Below are 23,874 nucleotides of genomic sequence, written 5' to 3' on the forward strand. Positions count from 1 at the left end.
TTCTTCCTTGGGGATCAAAATATATTAGGAATACAATGTGTAGAGGCCATATAACACATTTCACATTAAGATAGAGAAATATGATCTTCGACAAAGTTGTAGAGGAATAAATTTCCTATAAAAATATGTCAATTTAATATTTGTTGCACTTTCAAGAGCAAAAAAAACGTCACAAATTATCCCACTTCTGACAAAATTTTGCCCATACATTTTGAGAATGTCTACAAATTCGATTTTTGGAAATTGCATGAAAAATAGATTTTCTTTCGAGATAGAAAAAGTTGTTTTTGAAAGAGCTGTAGAGCGATAAATTTCATTAATCAATCACAGTCAAGTGTGCTAATCCGGGCGCTTCGCTATCTTTACGTTTATGATTAATCCACTTAAAATAATATTTTTATTTTTATTTCCGTAATATAGTCACTACAGTAACATAATATAACTATTCAAGTTTGAGAAAAAGCAAAAATAATATTTTTATCCATTAAATAAGTGAGTGTAATCGACTCATTTCAATCTTGTGCCAGCTGGGTTCTTCACAAAAAATTTTCTAGCAGTGTTATTTTCGTTAATGACAGCTGGTTGTATTTCAGTATTATCATTATTTTATAAATTTTCTTTAATATTTTTGATATTTTTTTTATATTATGTTTCTGAATGAAACAGTGATTAATTCTATGGATTTAGAAGAAGTAAAAAATAATTTCATCACTCCAAAAACAAGCGTTTAAGTAGCACTTTTCGGAAAACGATCCAGTTATCCCAACTTAGTATAGTTTCTTAGAGTTCGTGAAAAAATTACATTTCCACTTTTGACGAATTTCCTCAGTCCCTCCTAATGGCCTCTACACACTAGAGAAATTTATGTCCATATTGAAGCAAATTCCCTACGCGTGTGTTGCTTTTTGAGAGCCTAATAAGTCATTTATCTTTAATAATCCAATCTTAAGTTATTTTTTTTTTCAAAAAAATGTGATTTATAAGAAATTAGAGTAATTGAGCTATATAGCTAAGCCTTAGGTCTGAATCAGGTATTACAAAGGTGTATTAGTGCATTTCAGTAGAAATATCTGCATAAAAACCCACGAAAGTTATGTTTTGTGAGTGCCTGTAAAATGTAAAGCCTTGTTTGTAACGAAGGTAACGTGTAATGGGTTACGTGGGTCATACAGACTAAAAAAAAACAGCCTATTTCCTTTACATCTATTTTCAAGACAATAAAAAAAAAAGTTTAATTCGGTTTCTTAAAAGCGAATAAAGGTACAGCATTTTAACTATACTAAAATTTTCATTTCTAAATTTTAAAAATTCAGCCATTGTGACCTGATTTTTGGAGACGGGCACAATTAACCTATTGTACCTAATATATGTGCTTTTTTGTTACAAGTTCTGATACGTGATATGATAAATGTTAGAGGGTTAATTTTATTAACAAAGGAATATTCTGCAATATCTTTATCTGGAAATGTGTCTTTATCGCTAAAATTTTTCGAACTTTGGGGACAATATGAAAAATTTTGTTATGCCACGCCCACTTGGAAATCATTATCGTTTTTTAGGTCCCACTGAAAGTTTTATGTTTTAACCGACATAGTTGGCTCGAAAGATTGTTTATAAATGTGAAACAAAGAGAATTTTTTCACAAATAATGTTTTAAAGTTTTATTGGGATTATTGGGGGCGTGGCTTATTTAATCGTAGGCGGTTTTTTTTGGAAACATTTTCAAATTGAATGTTTTAGGTAGGGGAAAGTGCTCTCCCTTCGAACGTTCTTGCCTTTGAATAATGTGAATTTCTTTTGTTTTTCATAAGAGATTTACACTAAATTATCATGGAATTATCAACAATTGATGATAAGCCAACTAATATTTAATAGAAATGTGTAATTCTCTTAGGAGAACTGAAAGAAAATTCACATTATTCGAAGGCATGAACGTTCGAAGGGAGAGTACTTTCCCCTAGGTTGCTCTCAAAGCAATATAAATTCAATAATTGTATATAAAAAAATCGCATTTTTTTATTTAACCCTTTAACGACGTGAGACTTTTTACGGACCGAAAATCAACAATAAAAATTAACCGATAAACAAAATCAATGAAACGTTTTATATTTGACTATGGAAAATCCAAAAGATTCTGATTCAATGCATATTTTACCTCTACGAGCGAAATTTTTCAAAAAATGGAAATGAAATCACTTTCAAGACATCCAGAAAACATAAAATTTGAAAAATTAAATGTACGAGTATGTTAAAATCTAGGAAATTTACCTGGTCTATTAAAAATAGGGGAAAGTAGTCTACTTTCGAACGTCCATGCCTTCGAATAATGTGAGTTTTCTATTATTGTTCCTAAGAAACTCACACATTTTTTTAATTATTACTTAGCTTATCGTCAATTATTATTGATAATTACATGATAATTATGTATAAATGTCTTAGGGAAGATAAAAGAAATTTACATTATTCGAAGGCAGGAACGTTCGAAGGGAGAGTACTTTCCCCTAGTGTTTTTCGAGGTCTTTGTATGCCATAATACTGAAAAAAAGAGCTAACTAACTAACTCATTCATTAATTTTCTTTTATAAATAAAAATTAAGTATTTATTTATTTTGATGTACCGGGTCATTTTGACAGTTAACAAATTTCATTTTTTACAATGTTGTAAACGTTAAAAATGTTAGACATAGATCTCTTCGCGCAAGAGCCGAATGCTCTTACCAGTTTTACCATAAAACATCAAAAACTTTAAAATATTTTAACTTTTATAAAATCTAGTTGAAGGCGGTTTTCGGGAGTAATTTTACAAGTTTCAAACGGTTAGAAAAGTTGTATATAATTTTAGTTGCAATTTTGTAAAGGTCTCGTAAATTTTTTTTAAAGTTTTCATTGAGAGAATAGAAATTATAGTAAGGTAGAATAGCCTAATTCCGAACCTGCTCCAAACGGGACTTTTTTTAAAATTAAAACTTTATTAATTGATTTTCGATTTACCTGGCGCAAAAAGAGTCAAATAATAAGGTCACTACGTAGATAATATAAATAAAAATTTAGTAAATGTGTTTATTGAGGAAAAATGGTGTAGTCTGTGGAAAGTCCCCATTTAGAGCAGGTTCTGAATTAAGCTATTTTACCATATAAAAGTGAAAAGTATTACAAACATCTTTCATACTCTGAAAAAATCTTGTCAAATGAATAAGAAAAATTTCTCAAAAAGATGTTTGTCTCATGAAAAGTATTGTCAAATTGGTAAATAACATCCTTTGGACAAAATCTGAAAAAGACTCATTTGACATAATAAGCATAAGATGGATTTTTCTCAGTTCAATCTACAAAATTCTCGTTAGATTTATTCCATTGGTTAATTGATAAAGTAGGTACATGTTCTATGAGGGATATGTCTGGGATTCGGACCTGTAATTTACAAATATGAGATTGACAAGTCCAGGCCTAGGGTAAATGTCCTAATTCAAAACCATATCCAGACGCTTTAAATTTGACAGAAGATTCAACACATTAAGTTCACATTTTTTTTTCTGAAGAGAATTACATAAATTTGCTCTTTGACTCTTCTAGAATGTTACTGTTTAGTGAAAATTCTTTAGATGTAATTTGAAAACTTCTTAAATACAAGAAAAATACGCGAGCATAAAATGCTTCTATTGGAAACATATTAATCCAAATGGAGACAAGAGAAAGTTTCTAATTGGAGACAAACAGTGTATAAGTGAAACCGCGACGAAAGGCTTCCAAAACCTTGTTGAGTTGCTCTTGAGTGCAGGATTTGTTCTTATTCCTGGTTTTTTCTCCTTTCCCATATAAAACAATAAGAAAATCTCTCCAAAAAATCATATTTCCGGGGTTTCCTATTGAAGCATTTGCAGACTCTTCAGAAAAACCCTTTTTGTTCACGAAATAGGTAATTATTTCATTTGAAAACTTCACATACCGTTAACAAAAAAGATTAGAACTTAATTTAACTAAATCTAGCCAGAAATATGACAAAAATGTTAAACAAAACGAATAAACAACAGTCAGCTCATTGTGTTTTTCATTGGAAAACTTGGTCGATCGATGAAAAATTCGATGGTGAAAAGGTACACTTTTAATTTTTCTGAGAAATTAACAAATTAAAATTTGTGAATATGAATGGATTTTCGCTTTATTTGGAGCAAAATTAACTAAATAATGAAACTGTGGTATAGAAAATATATAAATATTATAATTTAGTACTGTATTTATCGTGAAAACAATGACGTTTCCATTTGGAGTAGCGAAAAATTTCCATTTGGAGTAGGTTTTGAATTAGCTTAATTTACCCTAGTTTTAAAACAATTTTAAACTTAACACAAAAAAGTACCTTTAGGGATATTTGGGTTGAAGAATATTTTATTGAGGTTGCATATTTGTTCAGGCGTCCAGTGATTACATCTTCACCCAGTGAGGATCACACATACTCGGCAGGTGGGAACAATAATGGCACATCAACGGGAATTGGCAATTTGTCTGTCAATTCATCCAATAGCAACAGTTTGGATAATACCAGCAATGGCACATCATCTGATGCTGCTTATGAGAGTAGTGAAGAAAGGTGAGGCTTTGGCGGTGTTTTTTTGTGCGGGCGGGCGCGGGAAAGATTTGTGTGGGAAATAATGGGTGGAATTTGTTCCTAGTCAAATGACATCACGTGCCCAGGAAGACTTGGAGGAGCAGCGTCGTAAGGCTGAAGGTGTGGATGCTCTGTTAAATTTAGCTGGTGTCTCACTGCCACCCACAGCTCCGATTATGCTGAAACGTTCCTCGGTGGACAATCAATATCACTACCATACATCATCGACGGACGCCGAAACGCCTCTGTCGTCGCCATCACCCTCAAAGCGCTCCAAACAGCGACCAATTCGTAGCAAACTCAAAAAGAAGGCTGCATGGTTGCGGTAATATCAGATGCATCAACAGCTACTAGGTAGTATCGAGTAGGAAGAATGTGTTAATTTCTTTTCTTCCAACTTCTCCTCTATAATATCTTCGTTTTTATTTTTTAAGAAGTACGATTTATAGTTTTTTTTTTAATTTTATCAATCATCTCTGTTTTAACCTCTAGTGACACTAAAAAAAAACGATGCATAATAAATTATCATAGTTGCTAAACGTGTACCATTTACAGCTCTACGATGATGATGATGAAAAAATTCTCAAAATGATAAAAAAAAGAGAGAAAAGAAAACTTAAATGGATCAATGCAAGAAGACATTTTCACTGAAAAAAAAAGAAGTGTTCTAAAGCAATTTTCCGTGTTGGCTTTGTTAAACTGATAAATATAGAGAGTGAGAGAGGAAAATGGAAGTTGCATTAAATTACCATACATATATATTCACTATATATATATATTTAGAATTATTGATAAACATGTTTACAAGACAAGAGCCCAACAAAAAAAAAGAAAATAAACTATTATAAACATTTTAAAGCAATATCAGCGATGTAGTTGGTGTTATTTTGCGAAACGTTGTGTGAAGATACAAAAGGTGGGACTTTTTCTTTCATCATTTAGGCAAACATGTAACAATTGATTCTGAAACTTTCGATCAATGTGTTATTTTCGGTCTGAAAGTACAAATGGGGTATTTAAAAAAGAAACATAGTGAATGGAAAGTGAACAAAGATTAGGGTTGAATCATATTAACCGTTAAATTCTGACTTTTCGTTAAAGGCTCTGCTGTTTTTTTTCTTTCGATTAATTAACGTTTTTTAATCGCAGTTCTCGAAAAAAAAATTGGAATGATTAAGGGACTTGAATAAATAGCACGAAAAAGCCAAGACCCGAATTTTGAAAGCTTGAAGTCTTTAACCGTTTGGCTAAGGCTAGAAGCCAAACGGTTAGAGATGGAAGCCTTGGGCCTTTGAGAAATCCTACCGTACACTGAGAAAAAACGGGGATGCGAACTTTAACACTTTTAGAGTGTAAAAATATATTAACAATTTTTAATGTTAATTTTACACCTTTTAAGGGTAAAATCAACATGAAAGAAGTGTAACTTTAACCCATAATACACCTAAAAAGGGTAATATTTACACCGTTTTCGGATCAATACTGCAGGGTAAAATTAACATTTCCGGAATGTTATTTTGACTTTTTCGGATTTCTCTCAGTGTGGTTCCCTGAAAAAATGTTTGGATTCCTTGGATTCACCAGGGATTTCTTGGATTTCTCATAGATTTCCTGTGGGTCCTCCATTTATTTCTCGAATTTATTGTAAGTTCCCTGAAAAAATATATTGATTCCTCCGGTTTGTTATGGCTTTGCAGTGAGTTCCTCATGAGTATCTTATGAGTTTCCTGTGGGTTTCTTGAAAAAATGTATAGGTTTCTCAGGTTCCGCGTGAATTCCTCATGATTTCCCTGAAAAAATATATGGATTCCTCGGGTTTCCCCTGGATTTCTCCTCGGGTATCTAACGGGTTTCAAGTAAGCTCTTCGTGGGCTCACTGAAAAATCGTCTTCTCAAAATGAATTACGGTAAACGGTAAATGATGCGAAAGTTAGGTTAACTTAGGATTTTAACTATTCGGGTTTTCGACCAATTCCTGATTGGCTCCGTTCAGTAATAACCTTTCGAAGAGACAAAGCCACTCCAAAGCCAAGCCAAACCTATTCGAAAATCTACCGGAAGCCTAAAGTGGAAGTTCATATACCCGCCGCTTTAGGGCTGATTGTTCTGCCATTCCGAATTTCGATATTATTGAAACTTCAATCGTCAACAATGTCAACAACAGTGTGCAAAATTTGCTGCAAAAAGCGATTTTTGTGTAGTTTTGTGGAATTTAAAGATGGTAGAACGTCTTAATTGGACTTTCCCTCAAAGAAATGTCCTTTTTACGAACTTGCTTATTTTTGTGTAATTCGTCGGTTTAAACATTCGAACTTCCAACGGGTTTTTAGGTAAGTTCTCTCTGATATACCTTCGAATCGGTAAAAGAAAAACATCTACCGGAGAGAGCTCTCAAATCGGGAAGGTTATTACTGAACGAGAGGAATGTGGTACATGTAATGAACCCCTTACGAACTAATAATTAATTTTTGGGTTTGCTCGAAAACACGTCGTCGAATTTCATTCACTTTTGGATATGTTTTAGAGATTATCCAGGCGGACATTTCGCCCTTATACGAAAATACCGTTGAATCATTGCTAATGATGGTTTTTCAAGGTCAAAGGTTAAAAAAGCTCTAGAAAGCGTATTTCTCATTGGAATAGTATCATATATGAGCTCGTTGGAAAGGTCTTGGAAATCCTGATAAGACTGAACCGATTCCAGCTCTGGATAACTACTTTTTATTTGAAATTCAGATTTATTACGCCTAGGGTGTATTTTAGCCAATATTTGAATGATTTATAAATCGGTTCAAATCGGTTGTGGACCGGTAATAAAGCTGTTAAAAAACGATAAATAATCTTCGTCCGATAATCAATTACGGTAAACGGTAAATGATGCGAAAGTATTTTTGAGGCATAGCATCTAAGTGACGAGTTCGAGCACTTTGCAAAGTCTGGGACGCTTTGCCACCCCTTTTTTATTTATTTTTAAATCTTTTATGAAATGAAAAGGGTCGATCCTGCACTGAGAAAAAAAGAGGGAGCGATTAACTTTTTTTCCTCATAACTTTAACACTTTTTAGGTGTATAAATATATCAACATTTTTTAATGTTAATTTTACACCTTTTTAAGGATAAAATTATCATGGAAAAGGGTAACTTTTACCCTCAATACACCTAAAAAGGGTAATATTTACACCGATTTTAAATCAATAATGCAGTGTAAAATTAACATTTCCGGAATGTTATTTTAACTTTTTCGGATTTCTCTGAGTGTGGTAGAACTATTCTTTTTTTATTTTTTAAATATCTCCGGCAATGTGATAGGCAATTGTAAATTTGTATAAGAATTGTAAAAAAAAACCTTAATTAAAGTAATACGATAAGGGTAGAGTATTTTCCGATGACGGTGAGGATTTGCCGGTCGATGTGATTCTGTCCTAAATTTAAAATTATACATAACATGCAATTGTTGGGGATAAATACACAAGAATGCAAAAGAGAAGTTAAAGTATTTAAGAATTAGCGACAAAAAAAATACGTATAGAAAGTTACGTGAAGTTTCTGTTAAGTTGATTTTAACACAACATTATTTTATTCAACTTGTTAAATGTTAGCAAAATTATTACACTTGATAAAAAATTAGGGTGAATATTGAATAATGAATGAAAGAAAAAAATAATGAAAATACATTCACGCTTCTCTTTTAACAAAATGTGAATCAACAATCAATCACTTAGGAAAGAAAGTAAAACAAAACAAAAACAGATTGAAAATGTATTTTATTACGAAGAGAACACTTAGAAAAAAAACAAACGTGAAAGAGATTAGAAGTATTTGTAGAAAAAAAAAAGATGAAACAAGAAACGTTTTAAAAGTTAGTGTGATGGATAAAAAAGAGTTAGTAAGAGAACAAACGGTAATGGAGAAAAAGTGCGTGAATGATTTAACTGAAGACGACATATTTTTGATGATAATAAATTATAAAAGAAAAAAAAAGAATAAACACACAACACATTTTAAATGATGAAAACAATGGTAGTAAATATTTACGCCAAAGTAATTTGCTTATCTAGTGCTTTTACTTTTAAGAAATTATATACAATATGATGAAAAAAAAATGAGGAATCACTTTTTTGAAGAAAATGAACAATGGTGGAGTAGAGAAAAAATTTTAAACAATGTTACCAAATTCTAAATGAAACTATTAGCGCTTTCCTGTTACACAAGAAACAATGATAAATGATTGAGAGATTTGAGAGTGAGATGGAAGAAAACTGATAATGAATTTGTAGAGTTCTTTCTCCTTTTTTGATTTCTTTTCCTTCTGCAAAAAATAGGGAATTATATACCCAAAACACTCCTCACACACTTGTTAAGCAATAATGTAGTAATGAGAGGTTATGTGTGTGTTTTTCACATTTTTCCTCCCTCAGCTCCTGCCCACATTTAAGTTAAAGAGAAATTAATGGAATAGGCTCTGTGTGAGAATCCCTGTAGTGATGAGAAAAAAAACGCGTACCATTTTCTAAACTGCTTTATTGTGGCATTTTTACAACGCGATATTTTATTTCTTCAAAATGTGCCAAATGCTTTAATATTTAAAATTATGTGTTATTATTTTTTTTGTTTAAAATTTTATCCCAAATGTGAGCTGCTTCAAGAAAATGCAAAGAAACATTTTTATATGGCATTAGAGGTATTTTAGTGCCATAAATTAGCTTCATTCTTGCGTTTGAGTGAGAGGTTATTTAAGAATGTGAGGTTATGTTGAACATAACCTATAAAAAGTTCACTGAAATTTATAATTTTTATTTTTTTCGGACAAATGGTATTTGGTGTTTTACAAAAAAAAAGCCCTAAAATGACATTGAAATTGAAATAATAAAAAAGATATCTCAACGGTGGGTTTTAAATTAAAAAAAAAGTACAGTAGACTCTCTTTCAATCGGGAATATGGGGCAAAATGTCATCCGGTTTATCGATAGATTTCGATAGATCATCAAAGCCTTTGTAAATTCCATAAAAAGCACTCAATTATAAAGAATCACGATAAAACAGGAAGAACTACAGCGAATTTGAGCGAATTAGCTTCATAATTAAACGTGAAAATTGTCAACAAAATTTGTCGCCCGATTGAAAAAGAGTCGATTGAGTGAGAGTCTACTGTAATTTCCCAGTAAACACGATTAGTTGCAAAAGGCAGCATTTTCAGCATATTTTTACTAAGTCGATCAGCAAAAATATGTTGACGCGTCAGCAGTTCTTGAACAAAAAGTGCTAACCAAATTTATGGAAGTGACACTCACGGGTGTCGTTTTGAGGTTAGCAGAATTTGGCTGAAGATACATTTTCATCTAAATTGATAACGGTTAGCATTTGGTGCTTGCTGGGTTTCGTCGTTTTTTCTCAGAATTCTCCTCGAACTTTGAAACAGGATAACCGTTAAATATTATAAAATACACCAATTTTGAGGTTATGAGAATAAAGTTTTGAGCATGATAACATAACCATGAAAATGCGGTTTTGATGTAGATGTAGAGTTCAAATTTTCTTTAATCACGTGATTTTACCAAATGGTAGTATTCGAATTAAAATTAACTACCAGACAAAAACTTTAAGAGTGCTCCTTGAAAGATAATTTTTTAGGTTATACAATTAAAAAAAGAACACAACAAAATGTAAAAGAAATAAAACCATATGAGCAACAAAGGCTCTACTTTGACAAAATTCCCGCTCTTTTTAGACAATAGTCTCCTTCCCAGGAACAGAACCTCTGAGGGTGGTAAAGACAACTGTCAAGCAAAGAAAGGGAGAACTTTCTCTTCTTGGCGGACCGTCGTGTACTGCAGACGTGTTTAGGGATAGCTCCTCGCGGACAGTCTGGAGCCCACCCCAGTTTTTTTTTTGTTCATAAGCCGGTCCCTTCCCCGTCTAAATAAATACAATTAATTCGCATTGACTCCACAAGAAACTGTTTTTTGCAACTTAACCTATTTTTTACTTATAAATTGTTCTTTACAGACTGTATTTCATGTTAAAAACTTCTATTCTGTCTTGCTTAGAAACTGGATTTCTGTTCTATTTTGGTCAAGAATTTGTCAAACAATCCTTATTCTTCTTTTTAGTAAAGAGTTTTTTTTTCTAGAAATTGTGGTTATGATTTAACACTCGAAAACGATGATCGTCGTAAAGGAAATTGTCAAGTTCAATGTAAAATGTAATTTATTTAATTCAAAATTAACAAAATTCCCAGAACTAAAGACGTCCTGAATTTTTGAGGTTAGGTTATACTAACCAAAAATTTTTCAAACTAACCTATTAGTTAAAAAAGGGTTAAGAATGAGATTTAATTTACTCATTATGCATTTAAATTAGAATTCTTGTTTTGGAAATAAACCTGGCATTTGGATGTGTTTTAATGGTGATATTTCACTATTTTTTCTCGCTTGAAAATGCATAAGCTGTCACCTTTTACAGGTTATGTTGGAAAGTTTAAAATTCAGCATGATTGCGAAGAATCTGAAGAAAATTAAAAAGGGAATATTTTGATGATTTTTCAATTCCAAAATTGCAATACATCATTTCTAGATTAGCGCCCTTTCTTATTTTTTTGTATAGAGTTTCTACGTCGAAAAGTATGCGATTTGTCATGGTTATCTAATGGTATTAAGGTTATCTATCTCGTATCAAATTTATTTTAATGTTAGGTTAGAGTTATTAACCTCTAAAAATAACCAAAAGTAATTTTTACTATCATTTTACTTGTCTCATAGGCAAATTTCTTGAAATAATTGTCCATATTTAGAGAGTTACAGAGTCTTCCAAATTTGAACCCTTGGAGGATATTTTTGACATTTCTCACCTTCCAAATTCGAACGATATTTTCATAACTAACGGAATTTGTGTGAAATTAAATTGTACTTTGAATCAAATGTCTGTACTTTCTCACAAATGCTCGTACTCTGAAAAAAATGTTTTGTCAAATTAACAAGACAAGTTTGTAAAAATGATATTCTTTCATACAGAATATGGAAAAATTTGTCAAATCGGCGGCCAACTGGATCTTGTTAAAAGTTTCTTAAAAGGGTGTTTTTCTATATAAAATACAAGAAAAAGTTTTGTCAAATTGGTAAATAACAACCTTTTGAATGAAATTTCAACAAAATCCATTTGTTCGTTTAACAAGACATTTTTTCAGAGTAATGACGAACTTCCTTTCGATTTTATTTGCTCATAATTTATAATTAACATTTTGAATTCAACCGTTGTTCGAATTTGAGAGACGCTATTGTATGAAGTTTGTTCAATTCTTCGAAGTTTGGAAAGGTTTTCGCAGGTTTTGTCCAGTATAACCTCAAATTTTCTTACTAAATTTAAGCGAAGTGAGAAAATAATCCCAATGTTATAAAAACATCTCAAATCGTCTTATTTGTCTATTCATCAACTTTTAATAACTATATACTGCTCAAAGGATTTTAATTTTATATTACGGTAGACTTTCACTAATCCTGTTCTTGTAAGGTTAGTAATTTTTAAACTCAGATGGCAGTTTAAATTCGAAAAAAGTTGGTTGATATTTTTCAAGTTCAATTGTAATTACCCAGCGAGCACACTTAGCTGAAAAAGTTACCGGTTTCAGCGTATTTTTTGCTGAATTGATCAAGAAAAATGTGCTGACCGATCAGCAGTCGCCGAATAAAAAGTGCTAACCAAATATGTGATTCACGAATTTTCGTCTAACACTGAGAAGAAAAAGAAGATGCGATTAACTTTTTTTTCTCATAACTTTAACACTTTTTAGGTGTAAAAATATATCGACATTTTTTAATGTTAATTTTACACCTTTTTAAGGGTAATATTAACATGAAAAAGGGTAACTTTAACCCCCAATACACCTAAAAAGGGTAATATTTACACTGATTTTGGATCAATACTTCAGGGTAAAATTAACATTTCCGTAATGTTATTTTAACTTTTTCGGATTTCTCTCACTCAGTGAAAGTTAGCAGAACTCATCTGAAAATATAAATATTTTCTGCTGTATTGAAATAGGATAGCATTTGGTTTTTGCTGGGTATTGAGTGAAACAAATATGCTCATATTTGCCATGATTTTTCTTAGTTATGTTGGGATTTTTATTATTTAGAATTTTTCATGGAATTTACAATAATTATGATTATGTAAATATAACAAGAGTATTTGGATGAACAAGAAATCGTTGCATTTTACACAGTTTGACACTCGAATTTCTCTGTAATTCAGGTTACTTTTCGGTTTCTAATGCCCAAATTTGAGAGAATGTGTATTGTAAAATTTGTTATCAAAAGTTACTTTTTATAATTTTTAGGTTATATTCAACATAACCTCACATTCTAAATTAATCTATCACTCAAATAGAATGAAGCAAATCTGAAGAAAATTTCTTAAATAGATAAGAAGTTTAAATTTCAAATAAATATGGTTTTGTTTATGATAACAATGGTATATTTTGAGTGGGGTTTAATGTTTTTTTGATTTTCTTTTACAATGAAGACCTACAACAAAATTTATATTCGAACAAGAAATGGAAGAGGTATTTCCAGTCAAAATTCTCTTCTAGGTATTTTCTTTTGAAACAAAACCATTGCAGTTTAATGTCTTATCAATTTAGGAAATTTTCACAACTTACCGCAATTTTGTTTTCTTTTCTCAACACCGTATAAACGAACAGAAAATGCTTAGTCATTTCACTACCTCTTTCCTTCCTTTTTCGTTCTTGTTGAAGTATTTTTATTTTGATTCATTTTTTTTACGTTGTGTTATTTAAATGGTATTTTCTTTGACCTCATTGCTCTCCCCCCCTCAAACTGTCTTCCAAATCTTCAACAATTTTAGAAATATGCTAGGAATGGTTAAGAAAATGAATGTTGTTGCTATTTCCAATTTTATTTTTTATCTCTTCAAAGAATAAAAATGAATATAATAATTTAATAGGGAATATAAAATGAGGAATTTTAAACTGAAATTGTAAATGACTTTTTTTCTGGATAAGCTTCAATGAATTATCAATTTAAATTTCCATTTATTATATCGTGTCACTTTGAATTGTATAGAGAAAGAATAAACGAAAGCAATATTATGAAAAAAAATTGTAATATTTTATTCAGCAGAATAATATTGGTAGAATATTATTTTTGAAAATGTTCAATTCACCTCCCCCGCCACAGAAGTTATAAAAGATTTAACAAATTACGAGATAAAAAAATGGAACATTTTGAATTAAAGAAAAAAAATAGATTGAGATGAAAAGAAAAAACCACTATCATTAGCCGTTAATATACTTATTATTAATATTGATTCTAAGAACCTTAAATAAATTCATACTATGTATATTATGAAAATATATTACTATGAGTATAAGAAATGATGAAAAGATGATGAAAACTCTTATAAAGTCGCTACCACTATTAAATTTTATCAATTTTAGAGTTTAATAAATGCCTTTTTCCTGTAAGTGAATCAATATTAAATGAGGAAAATTTTGTGTGAGAATTTTAGCGGTGGTCCAGGGTGAGCCCTTATGAAAATGTTTTATTTAAATAGTGATGAAGAATGATTATGAGAAATGTAACTAATTTCGAGAGAGGAACCACTTGAAGCAAATATTAAATTAACTGAAGACATCTAACATGTTTTTTATTCATTCATTGCGGTTATTTTCCTGAATCAACATGGCAAATTTTGCGTTCTTTCCCAATGATGATCTGGTATGCAGGAAAAAAAACTTGTTGATCAAATAGATCGGAACTCAATTAGAATAAAATGAATTATTGAATAGTGTATTGCGCAGTCTTGAATAGAGTAGATAAGAAATGTAGAAACTTTGCGAAAGATTTATCAAGTCCTCGGTAGTATAGTGGTCAGTATCCCCGCCTGTCACGCGGGAGACCGGGGTTCGATTCCCCGCCGGGGAGGATTTATTTTTCCTTTTTTTTAATTTTATTTTTCACAGAAACTTGTTTTATCTCTTTTCCACTGATAAGCGTATATAATCCCTCTATTTTAAAAGAATTTTTATATCATTGCAAAATATTTTTATCATCAAAAACACAAGTATTTGCTGTCTTACCAGTTGCATGGTTTGAGAATAGTTTGAATACATGAACCATACTTCGTCGAGTTTGACGAAAAATTCCAATGACTATCCAAGTTGTTAAATGGGAACTCTGACAAAGCAATAAATGTGTCCTCGGTAGTATAGTGGTCAGTATCCCCGCCTGTCACGCGGGAGACCGGGGTTCGATTCCCCGCCGGGGAGGATCTTTTTTTCTTTTTTTTTTCTATTAATTTAACAAAAAAATTTATTACACAACTATCTTTATTTCCTACAATTCGTCTCTAATTGAATTGTCATAATCAGCAGCATGGTGAGCAGCCAGTTTGCGCCAGAAATTAATTCTTTCCTCAAACAGACCCCGTTCCATTGTTGCTAGTGGCTTATCTTCATCATCCATTCGGCCAATTCGAAGATAATCAATAGGATACCCTTTAGTTTCTTTCCACTCAAAAGGCAAGCCACTATCCTTGGGTGTTGGATTGCTGTAGAAAGAAAAAATAAATGCAATGAATAATCCATTTGAAGCATATCACACGAAAAATTGTTTATGTTCTTAATGATATATCTATTCTTTGCTTGAATGATTTTAGCTAGGGTTATATAAATTTATAGTAGATAGAGAACTAAACAAAGAATACGGATGTTTATTAAAAAATAATCGCAATTTTAATAAAAATAAATTTTTGAAATTGTGAGTGATATTTTGTAACTGGAGGTGGTTTTTTGTTCGTTTTTTTTTCTTACCCTAAAATACAAAAAATCACAATTCCTTCACACAGGAAAATGGAAAATTCTTAAACGGAAAAACCCAGGAATTTAATTTACAAATCTCCTCTCATGAATACGAATAATGCTCTTTGAAACTGCATTCATGATTATTCAATTTCAAATCTCCAAGACATTATTCATTTTTCGGGTTCCAAGCACCCTGAGCCTGAGGCATTTCGAGGTTGCTTGTAAAGAATCTCAGCAAGCATAAGCGGCATAAGCTTATCTGGGCTTTTTCAGTTAATTCTGAGCTTAAGTTCTAGATCTCTTACCGTGAAAGAGGTAGGGATTCTTAGCCTACATTTGCTCAGAGCTTTTTAAACTTAAACGTATCGGAGATGCGCGTCCAATTTAAGTTTCCGAGGGTTTTATATAGGGGAGACTGGGGTAAAAAGTCACAATTCATGGATATTTTATTTTTTTGTATAAGCTCGCTCCAGAAATTTCTAATTAGCGCAGTTTTATAGGAAATTTGCCGCTCTACAGCTTTGTGAAAGTCATTCTCTTCTATTTTGAAAGGGAAAACATGCATCGAACCATTTTTTAATTTAAAAGGTAATTTTGTGACCAGTCTCAAAAAATGCTGGGGCAAATACTATATCAGGCATGCCGTAAAATTATCACATTTTGATTCGCTTTATTATGGGATGACATTTTTAATAAAGTGGTCATTTTAAATAAACAGATTTCTGGAAAAAATAGGGAAAAATACTCTACTTTCAAACGTTCGTTTCTTCGCATAAACAGATTTTTTCTTATTTTCCTAAGAGACTTACACATAATTATCCTGTAATTATCAATAATTGTTGATACACAGTAAAAAATTAACACTATTTAGTGTGTAATCTTTCACACCACTATTATAGTGTTAAATTTGGAAAAAGTGTTTAATTTAAAATTTTAAGTTGTTGAATTTCAAGATGTTGAATTTGGAGTTGTTGAATTTAAAAATTGTTGAATTTTTATGTGTAAATTCAAAAATTGTTGAATTCTGTTTATTGTTGAATTTTCTTTTCATTTCGAAGATTTTGATTTTTTGCCTTTTTAGACATTTTTGTTGGTTTTTTCCTGTACCTGGGGTCCCCCCTAATGCGAAATGATTACATCTGATACTCGGATCTTTACGATATACTTATTATACATATAAATATTTGATGTTCTATAAGACTTTTGCCCAATGAAAAGCCATCTCGACTGAAATATAAGTCTTAATTGGAAATTCAACATTTTTTACATAACTTTTGCTTAAAAATTCAACAACTTTTGTCCCAAAATTCAACAACTTTTGTCTCAAAATTCAACAACTTTTGTTTAAAAATTAAACAACTTTTGTTTAAAAAATCAACAACTTTTGTTTAAAAATTCAACAAATTTGTTTGCAATACACAAGGCTTCACACTATATTAGTGTTAAAAATCATGATCAAACTATAATAGTGTTAATTTTTGATCATGTGAATGTGACAAAAAATACCATAAAGTTGTGTATTTTTTCACACTATAATAATGTGAAAAACTGTAATCATACTATAATAGTGGTAATTTTTAGAATTTGTCAAACAGTTTTAAATCACGAAACATTGTTGAATATATTTTATGATTATAACAGTGAGAAATTTTACACAGATCGCAATTAAATAATTAATTTATCCAATTTCACACCATTATAGTGTTAAAATTTACACCTTTTATAAATTAAACAACATTGTTGAAAATTTTTCAACTATAATAGTGGTAATTTTCAATCACGTGACAATAAATTACCAAAATGTTGTGCATTTTTTAAACATTTTTAAATTAAACAACTAAAATGGTCGATTTTGCACTATTATAGTAGTAAACTTTTACACATTTTTTTACTGTGTAGGCTAACTAATATTTAATAGAAATGTGTAAGTCTCTTAGGAAAAATAAAAGAAAACTCACATTATTCGAAGGCATGAACGTTTGAAGGGAGAGTACTTAACCCTATCTTTAGAAAATGTTAAAACGAACACTGGCTTCGTATTCAAAGAATCCAAATCATTTAGGAATTATTCACCAGTGCATAAATTTCGGAAAATAAATAGGTAAAAATTGATATCTGTTTTAAGGAAAATATTTCAAAAACAGGGCTAGAAATTTGAATATTTTTTACTTTCTTAATTCCTTGTTCGAATTCTAGGAAACTTAAGACATTGAAAAAGGTCAATGGAGGCTATAAGGAAAAAATTTTCAGCCGCTATCTCTTTTATCTTTGAAGATATTGAATTTTAAAATTTTCAATTTGTGACTTTTTGCCTCAGTTTCCCCTACTGAGCTTCATCATTAAATTTAATTTAATTTAAAAACCAAAAAACAACTCTATTAATTTTGTTTTCTAGACTTCATCATATTTTTGCAAATAATTTAAAGAAGTTTTAAATTTGAATAAGCTTGATTTGTGGGCCCATTTAAAATCCACAAATTTTAAATATTTAGTTTAAATATTTGCTCTTTTTAAATAATTAAAGATCAGTATGAATTACAAACTGATTCATTTCTATTTCAACTCACCCAGTTCTAGCAAAGTTCACCCAAAGGCTGGTCATAAGCTTCCTCATTTTGATGTCATTCTCTGTAGGAATGGCACTTATAAAGAGTTCTTTCCCGATGGGAAAAAGATACTGGAGTTCTTCAGCATGGCAAACTCCATAATAATTCTCCCTGCCTCCCTTGAAAATCTCTGTGAAACTCGCTGATCCTTTGTGAGCAAACAGATAGACAAAAGTAGGTCCAACACGCTTTCCTTTGCTCTTTGTCAGTCTGATCCGGAGGTATTCATCGAATCCTGCCACAAACCATGCGTCAGAATATAGATTTGTGAGATTCTGATTAGTTTCAGGAATAAGCTTCCTGTTGGCGAAATAAAACTCGCTGATTGCAGCAGTAATTTCTTTCTGACGATCCACGGAATGATGGTCATAATTGAGGGAAATGGGAAGAGCTCGTTCCCAATTTGCATTGAGACTCTCTGTGAGTTCTGGAAGATTGATAAGAGATGCAGTTTTCAATGCCCCTTCATCCATGGTTACCCCTGAGAGCCATGGCAAGGAGAGTCCATGTGGATCGAACTCCTCTCGGGGATGTTTTGTAATAAAAGCCTCTGGATGGTCAGGTTCGACGACAGGAACAAAGGGAATCATTGGATCTGTATCCCATTCCTGGAAAAGAAGGAGTAAATGGGATAAATATTCATAATCTTTGTAATGTAAATTGGATGTAACTTACAAAGAATTCATAGAACTTGGCAGTGATTTCCTCTGCAGATTTTTTCCTAAGGCACTCAATCAGACCATTAGTATCAGTGCATCCTAACATTTTCCCGAGACGGTATGCCCTCTCCTCAGCCACATCTTTGTGAGCTGGCTGAGCCCAAGCACAGAGATTTGTGCCTGATTGACTGATAACACGGTGGAAGAGACCTTTAGTCTGTGGAGACATCATCATATACGTCCCAGAAGCTCCACCAGCGCTCTCTCCGAACACTGTTACTGAATCCCGATTCCCGCCAAAAGCTGCGATATTTTCGCGGATCCAGCGAAGCACCAGAACCTGATCCTTCAGACCAAAATTTCCTGGACACTCAAGATTTCCTGTACTGAGGAATCCCAAAGGACCTAGACGAAAATTGGCTGCGACATAGATGACTTTGTGGTCCATGAGGAAGTCTGGTCCATAGAAGTAACTCACGCCACTGCCACATTGCCATCCACCACCGTGGAAGAACACCATCACGGGAAGGACTTCATTCTGAGGTCCTTCAGGAGTATAGACATTGAGATAGAGACAATCTTCGCTTCCAGACATTTCCATATCTCGTCTATAAGGATCTCTTTGAGTGCACAGAGGTGAATCTGTCACTACCTGACGTTCTCCTGACCATCCTGTTTTAGGTACTGGAGCCTAAAAAGACATTACCTAATTAAAATACCTAACGTATGATAGGGGAAAGTACGCTACATTCGGACGACTCAAGCTTCGGATAATTATTTTTTTTCTCTATGTTCCTTAAAGATTTCATCCTAAGCTTTTCTCTGAAAATTTGAGGCATTAGACCAGCTATTAAAATATAATAATATTATAATGGGTTAAATTAATTTATAACAGATTGAAAAAAAAAAATGATTTGTGCGAAGCATAAATCGTCCGAAGGTAGCGAGCTTTCCCCTACATCTTTTCGTGCCCTGTAGGGCAAGACTTAAGTACTATTCTCACAGCCTCTTTTTTAAAATATGCTAAAACATGAATTATTCGTAAACAAAAATGATAAGATCAATTTTTGCTAATGAAAATCAAAATTCATAATGACGAAGAAAAATTCACGGAATGTTCTAACAACGTGATTATCTTAACTGTTAGTCAGAATAGCTAAATTTTCCGCAAAAATGGCATAAAATTCATACAATGTATCTTTTTCCATTAACTTTTTATGAACGATTGCGTGACCGTGTGGACGTGGACCCATAACAAAACGATTCATTTCTACTCTTTAATGCTATTTATTTTATCTTTTGATTATCTACTGTAATAGTGAAAATTCAATGGTAAATTATTTATGGCATTGTACAAAAGAGGTGTAAAAAAATTAAATTTGGTCAGCAAAAATTCAAATTTGAACAGTATTAGAACAAGTTTTCTTTTTCAAAATGTTTTGCATGCGAATATTCTATTCTTTGGCACTCAAAATTAGATTGAACTAAATTGAATTTGCTGTGATATTCAAAATAAAAAGAAGAAGACTGCAAAAGAGTGAGATAGACATACGAAAAATGTTTGAGAAAGAAAGAAATGTAGATTTAGATTTTGAAGCAATAAGAGATCCGGCACAACTTAAACCAAGAAAATTTAATGAAATCAAAATTCACATAACTTTTCTTCATGAAGTGTCTTACATATGTCTTTCCTACTCTATCGCATATCTTCTTGTTTTTTGAACATCACAACAAATTAAATTTAACTCTTTCCGAACCGCAGCATATGCTGCAAGCCAATTTCACAATTTTTTAATTAAAAATATCTAAGCTCAGGAATTAATTGAGGTCCTACAAAAAATATCTTACATTTGGACATCCTTATAGTTTGTAATCATCCAAAAGAATTGAATTTTTCTCAGTTCTGAATAATTAAAAAACACTGTTTTTCACTGAATATTCATATGCTGCTTTGGGTACTCAGAGTCCCAAAAGAGACGAAAGAGTTAATTCAATCGAATTTTGAGTGCAAAAGAATGCCATTTATAAAATATTTGAGAAAGAAAGCGATGTCAATTTTGATTATATGAAATTTACCTGATCTAAATGGTGTGCCAAAGGTATTAAAATGTTTTAATTTTTGTGCAAGAGGAAAAATAAAATTATTTCCAATTTACCTGCACCAATTTTAGATATTAATGTATTCGGTAGACTTTTTTGATCAAGAAAATTTTAGGAAATCAAAATTCAAATTTCTTCCAAATTTTTTGTTGTTCAATTAGAGGTTGAGCACAAAGGACTGGGATAGACAAACGCAAATCGTTTGAGAAAGAAAAGAATGTTAATTTTGTTTTCATGAAATTTTCCTGACCTTAAAGGTGTGTCGGGGTCATAACAATGTAAATTAGATTCATTGTTGTAAAATTTAGGTTTATTCTTATGGTGTCTACAGTCTACACACTAGAAGCAATTTTCGTCAAAAATTGCCTTTTATAAAAAATTCTGACATTTCTGCCTACAAGGATAGGGGAAATTTTCTTTAAAAAGGCATTTTTTAAAAAAAATTTCCACAGTGTGTAGAGGCAGAATAGAATATTTTATGGCTCGGGCACACCTTTTTGATCAAGAAAATTTCATGAAGTCGAATTTCGGATCTATTTCTTTCTCACATGTTTTGCATATGTCTATCTCATTCTCTCGCATTCTTCGCCTTCTCTTAAACATCACTCCAAATTCAATTTAGCTCAATCGAATTTGGTATGCGAAAGAATGAGATAGACATATGCAAAACATTTGAGAAAGAAAGGGTTTCGAATTTCGACTTCATGAAATTTTCCTGATCTAAGAGGTGTGCCGGAGCCATTACTAACCAAATTTAATTGCTCTTCTGTTTTTTTGCCGTTATTTATTTTTTAAATAATTGTTGTTTTGGTAACAAACTCAGGGTGTGGAAAAAATAGGATTAGATGGGATTAGTGAATCAATCAACTATTTAGCATCGATCTGGCCGATCTGCTACCATGATCGGATTGACGGCGTTGATCAATCAGTCTCCAATATAGGTTGATTGGCACCCAAACACTGAGAGAAATACGAGAAAGTTAAAATAAAATTCCGGAAGTGTTTATTTTACCCTGCAGTATTGATCCGAAATCGGTGTAAATATTATGCTTTTTAGGTGTATTAGGGGTTAACGTTACCCTTTTTCATGTTAATTTTACCCTTAAAAAGGTGTAAAATTAACATTAAAAATTTTGATATTTTTTTACACCTAAAAAGTGTTAAAGTTATGAGGAAAAAAAGGTAATCGCACCCTCTTTTTTCTCAGTGAAGATAACCCTAAGTGACAGACCTATTATCCCCTGAATAATCCACCTTTCTGATACCTTCTTGCACGTATTTATTTAGTTATTTTAGCAGCAGTTTGTAAAAGAAAATTTCGCATTCAGGGTTCACTATTTACTAAAAACGGTAATTAAAGTGAAAACACGATCTTAATTGTATGTAAATTCAGTTAGCACTCTTCTTAATCTTATTGCTAAGACGTTACGACGCGACGGCAAATAAATAAGCAGAAGTATTGAGAAGTCAAGAAAAAAGCTCAGTTAATTCTTGATCAGCTCCGAAATTTAAAATTTTTATAATATCTTCGAGGGTGTAATTCAGCAATTGATTGATATTAACTTAATTTCAAGAGTTACATATCTTTCAAATAACTAGAAATTATTGAACTCTTTTTCATTCCATTATGTAGTTCATTTCGGTGTTCCTAACTCTTTTAAATTTAAAAAATGTAAGTTTAAAGATCGCTAATATATTCATTATGATCGTTTGAGGATATTTATTTATCTATTTTATCTATGTTATAAATTATTAAATACTTTTAGTTCATCTAGATTTCTAGTCCCAAAATTTTCAAGAATAATAATAAACATAAAGTCATTCATTGAAAACCATGATGTTGACACATTTTTTAACAGTTTTTGCGTCTAAATTGGTTTAACTCTACTACAAGGAGAAGAATTACGTTCAGTATTCAAGACGCAATTCTTTTAAAAATAAAAATTCGCAAAATTATACTAAAATGACCTCAAAATTAATCATAATGTATTGTTATCAAAGAAAAGTAAAAAAAATTAAACTATATTTGTGTGATTTTAAATCTGAACATCAATAAGACAAAAATTAAAATATTAAAATAAATTCATCTGATTTTCTACAAAAAATATTCATTTTATACTCGATAATGATTACCTTGAACTAAGCCTTAATTTTGAGTCTCATGTCACGTTATTAAGAAGCACATAATTTAATCCAAAACTTTTCAATGCTACATCAAGAACCTGAAACTGCTACCATTCAGCAAAATAAGAGAAATCTACTTTTCGAAAACTTAGAGAGCAACAGATTTCTGACTCATTCGCATTCATGTTACACGTGCTAAAAATCAAAACTTAAGATTTTGCATTAATAATGCAAACGATAAAATTAATTAGAGACTTTGGAGTGTCTCTAAAATGGTGTCGAATTGCATTTAATGCATTTCACAGCACAAAAAATCACGCTAATCACAAAGTATTTTAATTATGTTTAAACCAAGGCTGTTTTGGGCTGATTCTTATCTTCACTTTCATCTGCCAACTCACGCGAAATCTGAGGTTTCCTAGAGGTGGTTCAGCATATGGAATCCCCATAAAAGCCCGAATTCCATTTCCATCGTGGGATACCAAATGACGTCCCACAACAACACCTTCATGGCTCAATTTTACTTTCAGTTCATCTGAAGTTCGTCCACTGACCATACAAATAGCACAAAAGAGAGCAAACACTGATCTCGAGATCATCTCACGAAAGTCTCTAAGTAAGGTGATGAGGAAGAGAAGTTTACACCTTCATGGATTGAACACGACTAACAACACTAACGTTGAAACTCTTCAAAAGTGATTTCCACATGACGAAGCCAAATATCTATCGGTAAAAAAATTATGACAAAATGAAATTCACTGAGTGCTCGATCACTTGCAATATCGAGTAATAGACGAAGATGATGGCATTTACGGAAACTTGAAGTAGATATTCCTATCCGTTTGATCTACAAACCAAACGATTTTTTGACTGGTTCATCATATGCTTCAACAGTTCCGTAACTCTAAATAAAATAGCAAAAATTATTTGATCAGAAATGGCTGCGGGCTGCGATATGTCTTT

The 23,874-nt window shown here is 31.6% G+C and overlaps 2 protein-coding genes and 2 non-coding genes across 10 annotated transcripts in view; 3 read left to right on the forward strand and 1 right to left on the reverse strand.

Moving 5' to 3' along the window:
- The window catches only part of LOC129799821 (uncharacterized protein DDB_G0280205), a 74,049-nt gene extending 59,791 nt beyond the window's left edge, over positions 1-14,258 (forward strand). For all 7 annotated transcript variants that reach the window (XM_055844089.1, XM_055844056.1, XM_055844081.1 and 4 more), the window contains 2 exons: positions 4,412-4,588; positions 4,671-14,258. In XM_055844089.1, the coding sequence (XP_055700064.1) occupies positions 4,412-4,588; positions 4,671-4,935 (442 nt within the window). In that variant the 3' untranslated portion in view covers positions 4,936-14,258. The remainder of the gene's footprint in view (positions 1-4,411; positions 4,589-4,670) is intronic.
- Positions 14,259-14,472: 214 nt separating this feature from the next.
- Positions 14,473-14,544, forward strand: Trnad-guc (transfer RNA aspartic acid (anticodon GUC)). The gene has a single exon. It is a non-coding gene; the product is annotated as a tRNA-Asp (tRNA).
- Positions 14,545-14,816: 272 nt separating this feature from the next.
- Trnad-guc (transfer RNA aspartic acid (anticodon GUC)) lies at positions 14,817-14,888 on the forward strand. The gene has a single exon. It is a non-coding gene; the product is annotated as a tRNA-Asp (tRNA).
- A 42-nt stretch (positions 14,889-14,930) lies between these two features.
- Positions 14,931-23,671, reverse strand: LOC129799862 (juvenile hormone esterase). Its single transcript, XM_055844119.1, has 4 exons — positions 23,313-23,671; positions 18,704-19,378; positions 17,990-18,636; positions 14,931-15,169 (listed from the first exon to the last, which is right to left on the reverse strand). Exons 1-4 carry the CDS (start codon positions 23,508-23,510, stop codon positions 14,956-14,958), a joined length of 1,734 nt encoding a protein of 577 aa, XP_055700094.1. The 5' UTR covers positions 23,511-23,671; the 3' UTR covers positions 14,931-14,955.
- Between the last annotated feature and the right edge of the window lie 203 nt (positions 23,672-23,874).

Source organism: Phlebotomus papatasi, chromosome 1 (genome assembly GCF_024763615.1).
Source record: "Phlebotomus papatasi isolate M1 chromosome 1, Ppap_2.1, whole genome shotgun sequence".
In the NCBI taxonomy this organism is placed as follows: domain Eukaryota; kingdom Metazoa; phylum Arthropoda; class Insecta; order Diptera; family Psychodidae; genus Phlebotomus; species Phlebotomus papatasi.

What these genes read in the sequence shown, in the direction of transcription:
- LOC129799862 (XM_055844119.1), bottom strand. Translation starts at nt 23,510, where the DNA reads ATGATCTCGAGATCAGTGTTTGCTCTCTTTTGTGCTATTTGTATGGTC. An exon ending in CCAAGTTCTATGAATTCTTT is followed by an intron (nt 18,637 to 18,703) that starts GTAAGTTACATC and finishes CTTCTTTTCCAG; the next exon opens with GAATGGGATACAGATCCAAT. An exon ending in GTGAACTTTGCTAGAACTGG is followed by an intron (nt 15,170 to 17,989) that starts GTGAGTTGAAAT and finishes TTCTTTCTACAG; the next exon opens with CAATCCAACACCCAAGGATA.